Genomic DNA, 15277 nt, shown 5'->3' with positions numbered 1-15277 from the left:
TATAAATTATTACGATTTAACAAGATTTTATGGTCATACTAAGAATATTGACGATGTCAGCAAAGTATGTTATGTTCATATGGAAGAATTGATACTGGCATTATTTCTATTGTTATTCCATCTCTGGACGTCTCCTCCGAGCTCCGAGAAAATAAGCACAATGCGCATGCGTGTTCGATGACGTATGACATATTTTCCATACATGAAATCAGAGCCCAAAGTTGGGCACAAACCCGGGGCACAAACTAGCTTCAAATTGATGGAAAAAAATATCAAACGCAATTTTCTCTGTTTTGTCATGTAAAATGTTATTATATGGTGATATTACGATCTTGAAAAGAATTTTTGCATGTAGACAATGTTCGAGAATCAATCCTGACGTGATAATTATTTTTTTTTTTAGACAAGTGCACTCAAGAAGTCAAGTCGATCGTCTCATGAGATGTCCGCCATTGAAAATTGAAATGAAATACAAACGTTTCACATCAAGCTCTAAATTCATATTAATGATTATCATATGCAAATTATTGTTAAATATTACGATTAAATAATGTTCTGTGGTCATGATATTAATATTGTTCATGAAAGCAAGATTTGTTTTACGTTGATCGCGTCAATTTCCTGCCATTTTTTTGATTAATTAAAGAACAGTACTGCGCATGCACGATCGATGGCCTTGACTTCCATTCATGAATTCATCGTGCATAAATTATCTCGGCACGAGCAGACGAGTAAGACTCGAACTATGATCGAAATAAACTTCAAATTAATGGTGAATAGGCATCATAATTACACAATCGGTTTCATTTTGGGGGCAATAGAAATCAAGTAAGTAGTAGTCAAGTTGGACATTACTGATATTTTGATGATTGATTGTGTGAACCAAACGAATCGGCCGCCCGACGTATTTTTTTTTTTTCGATGCACCGATTTGGCAAAATCCGCACCCGTCCGGTGTTCGATGACATCGATCGAACACCGATTTTAAAATCGATTCGACTCAGGCTTAATATTAACAACAACCAACAAATAAAGATATAAGACAGTCAATCAATAATGAAATACATGAGATAATATTAATCCTAATTTTATGCACATTACATTAGTATACAACATAGGATTTCTGAACACAAAAAAGAGCAGTTCAAGGGATTTATGTATGTATTTAGAGTCTCATTCCATCAATTCCAAGTATAGTGTCCTTGAAAAACAGATTCTACTTCTACATTATACTTCAATAAATCCACCTATTTATTTCATCAATGTCAAAGCTTATTATTCATACAATGATAACAAATAATACATTGTATGAATAATTGATTTTTTAGTTGGCAGTATGAAATGAAATGATTAGCATCAGAGTTACTTATTCTACTTATAATATAGATGCATATCATAAATTATGCTCAAATTATAAATCTTAATGCTCTTGGACACATTTTTTTTTTTTTTACACTTTTATACATTTCAAGCTGGATATCCCGCTAGTCTTTATCATGTTTGCCAAGGCAATATATCAGTGTTTTAACGATACAAAAAATATTTCTATTACCACCCATATTGGCAAAAAGAAGCTACTGACAACTGCTTATCTAATAAAAGAGAGCCAATGGAGTAAATTAGAAAGTCAAAAAGGGGCCTAAGCTTTCGATCCTAGCAGAATCTTCGTCGGAGGCAAAATGACCATACTGTATAAATTATATGACCTTAAACTTTGTATCCTTAAGCCTATACTTGCACCGAAAGATGCTTGGCATATATATCACAATCACAAAGTAACCGTATTGAATTATATTATATTATGAAATCTTCATCTAGTAAAATCATTTGTTAAATCCTATTACCAATATCCATTTATTCAGATCAGATTTTAGTTACTTATGTCTTATTTCAATATCTTATTTTTAACAACTATTGTGTGTGTATTGTTTGTATTAATCATTTTTGTAAATTGTACGCAATTCAGCCGTAAGGCTGCTATGTGCAATGTTTTTTATACCGAAATAAATAAATAAATTCTTCAATATTAAAAAGGGCCGACTAATTTGCAAGGTTTATCAATTCAAATCACTCTTTTTATTTTGATGTCTTTTCTAGTCCTGTCTTTTCCAATGACATCTTCTGTTGTGCTAGGTAACTATGAGGATGACTTGGGAAATGTGAATGTTTTGATCACCCCAACTGCTGGGAATATCAGTGAGAGTACATAATTCTTGAAGGATTTTAATACGTCATCAAATAAAATGAAATGCAATAGAGTATTAATGTTTTGTATGTTCTGATGACTGTTATATCAGGATATTTTTAAAACTTGACCCTGTTTCTGTCATCTGCTTTTATTCTAGGTGGGTGTGAGGAGCAGGACTTGGATAAGTTGAATGTTATAATCACCCTTATCCCTACTGATGGAAATGGTAATAACAGTACTAATGGTATAATCACACTGGAGTCCGGAGTCCCTAAGTTCACTGTATCGCTTTCTTCCCCTGGGAACACAATAACAGTGAATGCGCTGACTTTGTCTGAGCAGGGTGAAGGAGGAAACAACAATGCAGTACGGAGGGTTCGCATCTCAAATATAGTGGACAGTACAGGAGTCGTTGATGCGGAGGAATATCCTGTTGACTCCACTGCTCCTGAAAGTGGAATGTTTATAGTTCGAAATACATTTAATGAAGAATCTGTGGAATCTTTTGACATTGAAGTTCTAGATATCACCAGCATGCCTGTAACCATAAACGTGACAGTCAGAGGATGCCTTGAATTAGGTAAATAGTTTGGCTTCAGCATAATACATTATTTTATATTTAAACATAGGCAGCTATTGCTTATACCGCTTATCCTGTACAACAGTAATAGAGGAATCCTATCTATAAGATTTGGTTTTGCCATGAGTATTTCTCTAGACTGTGAGTGATATTAAGGAAATTGATACTATGACCAGACCTGGAAGCTCTACAACTGACACAAATACAATGGTGACATAAAATAACTCCAGGGCCCCGTCTTACAAAGAGCTGCGATTGATCCGATCAATCGTTACTATGGACGGCCAGCATAATATGCATGTTTGTTCAAACATTTTCTAGCTATGGTTTATATTCATGCATTCAATCTTGAAAATTCACTGGGCTTCTCTTTGTTTACAAAGGACATTGTGCAAATTTCCTGAAGAAAAAATTATGACACTGATGGATTTCCATAGTTACGGTTGATTGGATCAATAGTAACTCTTTGTAAGACGGGCCCCTGGTATTCACCATGACATTAAAAGCAAATTGGTTTCATGAGGTTGAAGTACATGTATATTATTTTTTGGAAAAAACATTATACATCAATCAAGCCACCTATTAACATTTTATCAAGTTTAGAGCTTCTTCAAGATTGAAAAATGCATATCAATTAGCATTGTTTTTCAATTGAAATTGCCCCTTCTATATTTATATCATTTTTGCAATTACTTTTTTCTGTTATTACACGTACATGACATGAAATATCAATCACAATCATTTTGCGCCGTTGTTAGTCAGTCAAGTCAGGATTTCTCCTACAATTTATTACTTTGCTGAACAGTTGCATTTTGAAAAAGAGGGGAGACATTCACCAAAATGTTTGAGAGTGGGTCTAAGTGATATAATTTATCAGCTTATCTTTACTAGCATTTTTATTACAATTCTTTTGATTTTTATTGATTTTTTTAATCATACAAATACAGAGCCTACAACTACTGTCACAACAACAAGCATTGCAACGACTACCACCCCAGCAACCACAACTGCTCCAACCACTACAGTGACAGAGGAAACAACAACTACTGTCACGACAACAGCAAGCACCACAGTTTCTGAAGAGACAACAACTGTTACTACGACCACACCTGAAAGCTCCACCACTAAGACAACTACAACAGTAACAACAACTCCAGGTATTCACCAAGACATTCCACACATTTTCTTCTTTGGAACCATGCATACTTTTTAGTTTATACTTTAATAGAGTGAACCTTTCTTTTTTGTCCGTGTGTCAGTTTTTTCAATTTTAAAGAGATCTAATGATTAGTATTGTTTACTAATTTGAATTACACCTTATTTGTATATTAATGTCCTTGTACATGTATGTACATTAGTATTTCTATGCGCTGACTCGTGTATAATTATATTTTTCTGAAATATTAGCCAGTTAACCTAGAATTGTTAATATCATTTATTGTTTATCATTTATTTTTAATCATTTTGTCAAAAGAATTCTAATTTGAAAGCGGGGTTACGTTCTTTTTTTTTGTTACAAACCTTAAACTTTAAAATTTGCATGATGGCCATAGCCAATGTAGTGCGACCCTCGAAAATAAATAGAAAATATAATTTAACTCAAATAAACAAGTTATCGGGTATTTCTTATTTCTTAAGGCATAAATTCATCAAGCTGTTTATTGCACAAAACCGCTTTGGTGTACAAATCTAGTCAACAATTTCCATAAAAATAAAAAAGGCTACCTCAACAACCAAAAAAAAAAAGATATAAGAAATTCAAGAAGAAATTAGATACATGAGATAATATTGTGATATTGATAATTTTATGTACATTACATACAACAAAGGATTTCTTAACACAAGAAAGAGGAGTTCAGTTTTATATATATATGTATATATATATTTATATTTAGTTACAGTCTCATTCTTTGTTCACGCATATATTATTGTAATTCTTATGAAATTTATTTCTATGACAAATGTGAGGAACAGTGGTCAAAAGATGGATATGCAATTTCAGCATAAAGAAACTTTTCTGGCTGTTGGTCAATTGGTGTACTGAAATGAGACTTGATTTAACAAGATTTGTGTCCCTCAAATAACTCAGAATTTAAGATGTGAAACATGTTCACTTAACTCATGTCCTATTCTACAAAAGTAATCAACAGAGAATCAATCATTTCTCTTTGACAGAACTTTCAACAGAACCAATTGATACTGGCGATGGAGGTAGGTTCCCAATTTCTCACCATCTCTTGTAAAGAAAGCGAAATCATTCAGTTGAAATAAAACAAGAGGAGCCAATATAAAATGTAATCTTCCAAACAAGCTTTTGGCACAAGTTTGCAGTCTGCCATTAAAAGACACCATTTGTTACACATGCATCTTTGCTTCAATTTTGTTCCTCACTTTTTATGTGCTTACAATGTTCTTCTGTTTTTGTCATGTGTTATAAATGTAGCAATACAACCTATGTAACACATTTTATTTCATTCATTGTTTCCTTATACATGTAGGAACTCCTCCATCAAGAACTAGACCAACTGGTAATTTAAAATGCTCTACTTTGATCTTAAAGTGTTTCCTTTTAAACTAATCTTTCTTATATTTTGATTAAAAAATTTAAAAATGTTTTTGCCATATCTGAACAATATTAAATTTGTGCTTTCATTGATATTAGGAGATACATGTATGGATGTGTATATGTCATTATAGTTAACACCAAATATTTGATATACAACCATTATTTTTTAGTACTGGAATCTGTAATAGAGAAACGCATTATCAAACCCCATAAAGATATCAGCATGTCCGGCTGTATATCAGAATTTATGTTCAATGACACTTTATTAAGGGAAATAAATGGGCCAAGTATTAATTATACAGAGATGGGCTTTTGGCATGCTAGAGAGTTGAATTAGTGTTATACTATAATTAGTTTTGTTATAATTTTTGGATGAACCTATTAAGGACCAACAATTGCCCACAAAAGATACATGGTGTAACGTAAAACTTAAAATACACTTCTTTTTGCCATGGAAACCTTCACAAGTTACATTATAATTTTTTTATTATTTTTATTATCATCATTGCTGTAAATTGTTTTTAATTAAAATATAGAGCCTACAACTACTGTCACAACAACAAGTGTTACAACCACTACTTTGCCAGCAACCACTACTGCTCCAACCACTACAGTAACAGAGGAAATGACGACTACTGTCACCACGACAGCAAGCACCACAGTTTCTGAAGAGACAACAACTGTTACTACGACCACACCTGAAAGCTCCACTACTCAGACAACTACAACAGTGGCAACAACTCCAGGTATTTAAACATTTTCTTCTTGGGAACTAATCATCCTTTTGAGGTTATACTTAAATGGAGTGAAATTTTCCTTTTTCGTCTTTTTTTTTTATTTTTCAAATTTGGAAAAAGTCTATTTTGCATTGCATCGTGTGTATAAATTGATGTCCTTCTATGTACTTTATTATTTTTATGTGTTGACTTATGTACAAGTTTTGTTTTCTAACATAACCTGTTATTCTAGAATTGCTCCTCCCATTTTATTGATTTGATGAAATTAGTTTTGTTTAAAAATTGCAATTTAAAAGGGGAGGGAAGATACTTTCTGTTTTTATTTTGAACCTTATCGTTGCATGATGACCATAGCCATTGTAGTGTGACTCTGAAAATAAGCAAAAGAAAAAATATACTTGAATTCAAATAAACAAGTTATTGGTTATTTCTCAAGGCGTAATTCATCAGGCTGTTTATTGCTCAAAATTTCCATGGTATATATATCTAATGATATTTCTATTTCTATTCTATCTAAATTCATATCTATATCGCTATTTTCATTTTACTCAGTTAAGATGGTTTCATGTGACTGAAAAAGTATCAAAAACAGTTTCCATACGAAAAAATAAAAAAAGCTATATTAACTAAGCCTGAGTCATATCGATTATTTTGAATACCGGTGTTCGACAGCTTTAATTCGATCAAACATCGATGCATCGAATATTGAAGGCGGGGAAAATTTAGTCTTGTTTTTTTGCTCCGGCGTCGATGCGCTATGCATGCACTACGCACTGACGGTATGCGCTGGCGTTGGCCGGGTGAGAATTGCACAAGCAGATGACAGAGCAAAGTTCGTTTGTATTTTCCATGATCACAAAACGCAAAAAAAGGCTGGGGACCAATGCAGAACTCATCCCAAAATATCTTCAACAATGATATTTGCAGATGACATCATATAAGTTTAAAATGAAATAATAATAAAGACATGGATCATGCAAAGTCGATCCGAATGATTTTCGGTCAACTAGCATTCGCAGTCCATTCACCAGACCCGTCTGCAGCCCCGTACGAAAGGCGTGCTTGTCAGTGCCAGCAAACAAGTGCAACCAACGAAGAGCGCTGTAACTTGCCTGAGATTGTGTAGTTGGATCCAAAATGAGCTCCAAATAAGTTTATGGGAATAAATACGTTATTTTCTCTGGATGGTCATTTGAATTGGTATTCAATGCTGATATAACGATTGTGAGGAAAGATTGTGGAATATGAGTTATGACGATGCTCGAGAATTAATCCTGATAATGACAATTCATTTTTTTTTTTAGACACAATTGAGCATGCAATTAAAATAAATAAGAATGTTTCGAATCAAGCCCTAAATTCATATAAATTATTACGATTTAACAAGATTTTATGGTCATACTAAGAATATTGACGATGTCAGCAAAGTATGTTATGTTCATATGGAATAATTAATACTGGCATTATTTCTATTGTTGTTCCATCTCTGGACGTCTCCTCCGAGCTCCGAGAAAATAAGCACAATGCGCATGCGTGTTCGATGACGTATGACATATTTTCCATACATGAAATCAGAGCCCAAAGTTGGGCACAAACCCGGGGCACAAACTAGCTTCAAATTGATGGGGAAAAAATATCAAACGCAATTTTCTCTGTTTTGTCATGTAAAATGTTATTATATGGTGATATTTCGATCGTGAAAAGAGTTTTTGCATGTAGACAATGTTCCAGAATTAATCCTGACGTGATAATTATTTTTTTTTTAGACAAGTGCACTCACTTGAAAAAAAACACATTTTACTTCTATGTTATACTTCAATAAAACCACCTATTTATTTTATCAATGTCAAAGCTTCTTCAAGATTCAAGGGTCTAACGATTTGCAAGTTTTATCGATTTTATCGATCCAACTGCTGAGAATATCAGTGACAGTACTTTATTCTTGAAGGATTTTAACACGCTATCAAATAAAATGAAATGCAACAGAGTATTAGGCCTGAATTCGCAAAGGTGGTTTTGAAAACCCACGTTGAGTCCATGGTTTATGCAGATTTCCTGTCATTACGTCTTACCCCCGTTTGGAAACGGACCGCAGATCAGATGGCAAACTGCGGTATTTCACCCCATTTTGCATTTGAAAATCTAAAACATCATTTCCAAGCCCTGGGGGTCGTTTCATAAAGTTGTTCGTAAGTTAAGAGCGACTTTAACAACGACTGGTGATCATCGCCAATGGTTTGTACCATTTACCGCAAGACATGATCACCAGTAGCTCTTAACTTACGAACAGCTTTATGAAACACCCGCCTGATCAACCCCGCTTGGCCAGGTAATCCCCACAGGCCAGATTATGAGCGTTGAGCCAAGGACGAAATGATAAACAACAGCTGTGTATTACGTAAGTCTTCTCTGCCTGTAGAAGGACCTTCGGAATTAAATTATTGTATTCGATATTTAATCACGTTTTCAAAGGCATATTGTATTCAGAAATTCAATGATAGCCCATTTTCAATTTCGAACGAAGAAAATCAATCTCGAAATAAGGAAAGTAAGTGAATAAAAAATGGCGACATGTTTTCCCTGACCGCACTCGGGCTGTTGTGTTATCTTCGGACCGAGGTCAAGAAACAGGTGTTTTGATACTTACATTGCATGCCTGGGGCAGTATGGTTTTCGTATTCGGAGAAGAGAATTCATTGAGAAAAAATGGGGTATAGTGTTATCAAACGGAGGTATTTCGTCATGTATAAATTATGCATAATTTAGCGCGTATCGGGCGCGTGTATAAGATATGTCCAATACTGTTGAGCGCTTTTGTCAAAGTGCGCCAAATTGATGCCTGTTACCATGGTTAAATACCATTACGAAACTTTGTGTTTAAAAATTGATCTCCTCTGACACCCCAATTTCAAATTCCAAGCTACTTTCACTCCCCCCCCCCCCATCCCAATATCAACAAGGAATGGTTATCCTTAAGTAAACAACCACGCACTCTCCCAGCTAATCCACCTTCCCCCAAAGAGAAGTGACCTTCATAAGGCCTGGCAGAGAGAGAGGGAGTTAACTGGGGGTGATTTTTTTAAAACTTATTGTTATTTCGGCAATTGTGGGTCATTTTGCATCGTTCAAAATTTCAGTTAGATCTCCATCTAAATTTTGAATCGTTTTTAGACATGCTAATGTCCTAAAACAAATAGAATACAAATATATTCTTTCAAGATTACTGTCAGCCAGGAAGCTCTGAAGAGTTTGTTTATACTATTACGTAACAAGGACAGCTGCAATCCCACTCCATGCCCTTCATCAGCCTGATGTGGTGGCATGCACAGTGTTTTATCAGCTCTTATCAGCAGTTGCAGTCACGATAGGTGGTGCTGCACCATCCCGAGTTTGCTCAATCTCGAGATTTTAGCCCGATCGGCCCACTTCGCGATTAATCTCGAGATTCAAGAAACCCCGTCTCCACCATCGCAAGAAAGCGATTCCTGCTCGAGCGAGGCAACAAGCCCGATATTCCGAGCATGCGCACTTTCGGATCTTGGAGTTTCAACGCCCGCGCTTTTGAATAACTTCCCGCGATATGCAAGCAATGTACTCCTTTCACTAGCACTTTCGCCGAATTCGACCGGTGTTATGCAACAATCCTCTCAGTTCAGCGAGTGAAGAAGTGATGTATTCTTCGTTAAATATGATGGCGGAGTAAGAGGCAACGACAGAGAGAGAGAGAGAGGGAGAGAAGGAGGAAAGAAATGCTATTTGCTCACATTTTGCGAAGGAATAAGATGACACTGCTGTCAGTGTTGTTATTGAATATGACCATAGTCGATATTGAGCGCCTCCCCCTTCGGTCTGGTCTCTCCCAAAATCCATTCACTGGTGGGACACCATCGTTGCTGATTAGGCAATTGATGAACGCTATTCGCGATAATATCTATTCGCATGTATAAAGTTGACTTTCGCACGTGTTTATGTTTTGACCAAGGCGGAAGTCGAACGCGAATTGCATTATGGACTGACGTCATGAATAAATTACCCCGAGTCCAATCTCGAGTGCGTCTGCACCTACGAATTAACGGGATAATTCGTAATATAGCGCGCTATTTTGCAAATAAACCCGAGTTGACTTGGGATTGCAATCTCGAGATTAATCCTACGAACTAGCGCGATATTTGCGTCTCCACTGCAAATTATCTTGAGATTTTTCAGATCGGGATAATTTGCCGGATCAGAAATAGCGCGCTAATTTGAAAACTCGGGATGGTGCAGACGGCCCTTAAATCGACCCCACCCCAGTTTAAACGAGAGAAATGAAACTTTCCCAAAAACTGAAAGTGGGGTGTCAATACCCCACTTGAGCTCCCATTGACTAACACGCAAGACATTATCAGCAGTCAGATGAACCCCACCCCAGTTTAAACGAGAGAAATGAAGCTCTCCCAAAATCTGAAATTGGGGTTTCAAATATCCCACCTGAGCTCCCATTGACACAACAGGCAAGGCAATGGAGTTCCTGTGTTTATAAGCTGGTGGGGTATTTTTTAAACACAGGATTCGCGTAATGCGCTATTTTATTCATGAGTCCACTCTTCAAACAGTGGACTCATGAATAAAATAGCGTGGATAACCACGGCAACAGGCGTCAATTTGGGGCATTGTGACAAAAGCGCGCATCAGCATTGGACATTTTTTATACATGCGCCCAACACGCGTTAAATTAAGCGTAATGCATACAAGAAATCTGCATAAACCGTGGATTCAACCGTGGGTTTTCAAAACCACCTTTGTGAATTCGGGCCATTGTGTTTTGTATGTTCTGATGACTGGTATATCAGGATATTTTCAAAACTTGACCCTGTTTCTGTCATCTGCTTTTATTCTAGGTGGGTGTGAGGAGCAGGACTTGGATAAGTTGAATGTTATAATCACCCTTATCCCTACTGATGGAAATGGTAATAACAGTACTAATGGTATAATCACACTGGAGTCCGGAGTCCCTAAGTTCACTGTATCGCTTTCTTCCCCGGGGAACACAATAACAGTGAATGCGCTGACTTTGTCTGAGCAGGGTGAAGGAGGAAACAACAATGCAGTACGAAGGGTTCGCATCTCAAATATTGTGAACAGTACAGGATTCGTTGATGCGGAAGAATATCCTGTTGACTCCACTGCTCCTGAAAGTGGAATGTTTATAGTTCGAAATACATTTAACGAAGAATCTGTGGAATCTTTTGACATTGAAGTACTGGATATCACCAGCATGCCTGTAACCATAAACGTGACAGTCAGAGGATGCCTTGAATTAGGTGAATAGTTTGGCTTCAGCATAATACATAATAGATATATGGACTGCTTTGAGAGGCATGGTTGTTTCTAGAGGCTCAAGGGGACTGCAACGCGACTATGCCCGAGGGCATGGTCTGGCCGATGCGGTTCCCCCGAGCCGAATTGAAACAACCATGTCTCGAATATAAAAGTAGTCCATATATATTTTATTAACCGAATTATTAAACATTAGATCTAACATTAGGGCCTAGTCTAGGTCTAGATCTAGATCTAAAAGCCTGCCCGAGGCCTAGGCCCCAAGCTAAAGTTAGGTCTAGCCTCTAGGCCCTAACTTAGCCCTGACCCTGAAGTTGGATCTCAAAATCGAATTTCAAAGCAGTTCATACCGATAGGCCCTACTATAGGCCTATGCTAGATATTTTTAGGAACCAAATTAGGCTCTGATTCTGAATAGGGTGATTCTAGGCTAGATCTAAAGTTCAGTCTTAAATCTCCATTAGAGTGTAATCTATAACGTTAGATCTAGTCGACTAAACCTACGTACATCCTGAAAACGTTAGTAACGTTAGATCTCGAGTCTACTCTTAACTTCTAAGCTAACGACCATTAAAATTAGATCTACCCGTCCGAACGTTGTCGTTTGTCATACCTAGCTGTCCTAACGTTAAGTTGAACGAATAACGTTTATTTTTACAAAGTGCAGTGACCATCTAATCTTTTCACCCGACTCACCTTTGCGAGCATGCATTTGAGCAAACTGCGACAAGACTTGATGATTGATACATCCGTTATGTCCTTAATAAGTTAGTTTTCTTTTCAATAAATGCCATATATTTTAACAGGAATTATCAAGCAAAAGTCAAAGATCGAAATCGTTCCATCGATATGTCACATCTGTTGCGCGCACTTGCGCAATAAGCGCGTAAATGCGCGAATTGTCTAAAACTTTCGATCAAATCGCGCGGATATTTATGGTATCTGCAATCACTGCAGAAAGCAACATTTTGCATGCAATAAAATGGGGATTTCAGCCAAATTTTGCTATGCCCGTCGTTAAGGAGCGGATGAGGGGGCAACGGGCAGAAATCTTGTTAACTATGCCCGTTGCCCTTGGTTACCACCTTAGTTTGTTGTTTTGAAGGCATGGTCGTTTACATGACCTCAGTTTTGACCAATCAGAGGAACGGATTATTCGAGATTCTTAAAGAGAGGTTTATAATATTGTATATTTAAAAATAGGCAGCTATTGCTTATCCCGCTAATCTTGTATAACACTAATAGAGGAATCATATCTATAAGATTTGGTTTTGCCATAAGTATTTCTCTAGACCGTGAGTGATGTTAAGGAAATTGATACTATGACCAGACCTGGAAGCTCTACAACTGACACAAATACAATGGTGACAAAAAATAACTCCAGGGCCCCGTCTTACAAAGAGCTGCGATTGATCCGATCAATCTTAACTATGGACGGCCAGCAACATCAACATCTAATATGCATGTTTGTTCAAAACATTTTCTAGCTATGGTTTATATTCATGCATTCAATCTTTTCTTGAAAATTCACTGTGCTTCTCTTTGTTTACAAAGGACATTGTGCAAATTGACATTGTGCAAATTTCCTGAAGAAAAAATTACGACACTGATGGATTTCCATAGTTACGGTTGATTGGATCAATCGTAACTCTTTGTAAGACGGGCCCCTGGTATTCACCATGACATTAAAAGCGTTGGTTTCATGAGGTTGAAGTACATGTATATTATTTTTTGGAAAAAACATTTTACTTCAATCAAGCCACTTATTAACATTTTATCAAGTTTAGAGCTTCTTCAAGATTGAAAAATGCATACCAATTAGCATTGTTTTTCAATTGAAATTGCCCCTTCTATGTTTATATCATTTTTGCTATTACTTTTTTCTGTTATTACACATACATGACATGAAATACCAATCACAATCATTTTGCGCCGTTGTTAGTCAGTCAAGTCAGGATTTCTCCTACAATTTATTACTTTGCTGAACAGTTGCATTTTGAAAAAGAGGGGAGATATTCACCAAAATGTTTGAGAGTGGGTCTAAGTGATATAATTTATTAGCTAATCTTTACTAGCACTTTTATTATAATTCTTTTGATTGTTATTGTTTCTTAAAATCATAAAAATACAGAGCCTACAACTACTGTCACAACAACAAGCATTGCAATGCCTACCACTCCAGCAACTACAACCGCTCCAACCACTACAGTGACAGAGGAAACAACAACTACTGTCACGACAACAGCAAGCACCACAGTTTCTGAAGAGACAACAACTGTTACTACGACCACACCTGAAAGCTCCACCACTGAGACAACTACAACAGTAACAACAACTCCAGGTATTCACCAGGACGTTGCAAACATTTTCTTCTTTGGAACCATGCATACTTTTTAGGTTATACTTTAATAGAGTGAACCTTTCTTTTTTGTCTATGTGTCAGTTTTTTCAACTTTAAAGAGATCTAATGATTAGTATTGTTTACTAATTTGAATTACACCTTATTTGTATATTACTGTCCTTGTATGTACATTAGTATTTCTATGTGCTAACTCATGTATAATTATATTTTTCTGAAATATTAGCCAGTAACCTAGAATTGTTAATATCTTTTATTGTTTATCATTTAATTTTAATCATTTTGTCGAAAGAATTCTAATTTGAAGGGGGGGGGTTAAGTTCTTTTTTTTGTTACAAACCTTAAACTTTAAAATTTGCATGATGGCCCTAGCCAATGTAGTGCGACCCCTTGAAAATAAATAGAAAATATAATTTAACTCAAATAAACAAGTTATCGGGTATTTCTTAAGGCATAAATTTATCAGGCTGTTTATTGCACAAAACCGCTTTGGTGTACAAATCTAGTCAACAATTTCCATAAAAATAAAAAAGCTACCTCAACAACCAAAAAAAATATATAAGAAATTCAAAAAGAAATTAGATACATGAGATAATATTGTGATATTGATAATTTTATGTACATTACATACAACAAAGGATTTCTTAACACAAGAAAGAGGAGTTCAGTTTTTTATATATATGTATATATATATATATATTTATATTTAGTTACAATCTCATTCTTTGTTCACGCATATATTATTGTAATTCTTATGAAATTTATTTCTATGACATATGTGAGGAACAGTGGTCAAAAGATGGATATGGAATTTCAGCATAAAGAAACTTTTCTGGCTGTTGGTCAATTGGTGTACTGAAATGAGACTTGATTTAACAAGATTTGTGTCCCTCAAATAACTCAGAATTTAAGATGTGAAACATGTTCACTTAACTCATGTCCTATTCTACAAAAGTAATCAACAGAGAATCAATAATTTCTCTTTGACAGAACTTTCAACAGAACCAATTGATACTGGCGATGGAGGTTGAATTTTGTTCATGCTTTTATTTGAATTGAATTGATTTATCATGTAATTATTTGTATTATGTTGAAGAATGAAAATAAATTGAATTGAATTGAATTGAATTGAGGTAGGTTCCCAATTTCTCACCATCTCTTGTAAAGAAAGCAAAATTATTCAGTTGAAATAAAACAAGAGGAGCCAATATAAAATGTAATCTTCCAAACAAGCTTTTGGCACAAGTTTGCAGTCTGCCATTAAAAGACACCATTTGTTACACATGCATCTTTGCTTCAATTTTGTTCCTCACTTTTTATGTGCTTACAATGTTCTTCTGTTTTTGTCATGTGTTATAAATGTAACAATACAACCTATGTAAAGTTAAGTAACACATTTTATTTCATTCATTGTTTCCTTATACATGTAGGAACTCCTCCATCAAGAACTAGACCAACTGGTAATTTAAAATGCTGTACTTTGATCTTAAAGTGTTTCCTTTTAAACTAATCTTTCTTATATTTTGAT

General features: G+C 35.6%; 1 protein-coding gene across 1 annotated transcript in view; it reads left to right on the top strand.

The window, feature by feature from the left end:
• The window catches only part of LOC129273992 (mucin-17-like), a 154886-nt gene that overhangs the window by 35861 nt on the left and 103748 nt on the right, over positions 1 to 15277 (top strand). The window contains exons 32-39 of the mRNA XM_064108928.1: positions 2346 to 2768; positions 3716 to 3925; positions 4944 to 4979; positions 5267 to 5296; positions 5871 to 6080; positions 10952 to 11374; positions 13522 to 13731; positions 15180 to 15209. Coding sequence (XP_063964998.1) covers positions 2346 to 2768; positions 3716 to 3925; positions 4944 to 4979; positions 5267 to 5296; positions 5871 to 6080; positions 10952 to 11374; positions 13522 to 13731; positions 15180 to 15209 — 1572 coding nt within the window. The remainder of the gene's footprint in view (positions 1 to 2345; positions 2769 to 3715; positions 3926 to 4943; positions 4980 to 5266; positions 5297 to 5870; positions 6081 to 10951; positions 11375 to 13521; positions 13732 to 15179; positions 15210 to 15277) is intronic.

This window comes from Lytechinus pictus, chromosome 13 (genome assembly GCF_037042905.1).
Source record: "Lytechinus pictus isolate F3 Inbred chromosome 13, Lp3.0, whole genome shotgun sequence".
NCBI lineage: Eukaryota > Metazoa > Echinodermata > Echinoidea > Temnopleuroida > Toxopneustidae > Lytechinus > Lytechinus pictus.
Note: the sequence above shows the minus strand (reverse complement) of the source record. Positions and strands in the feature narration are given on the sequence as shown.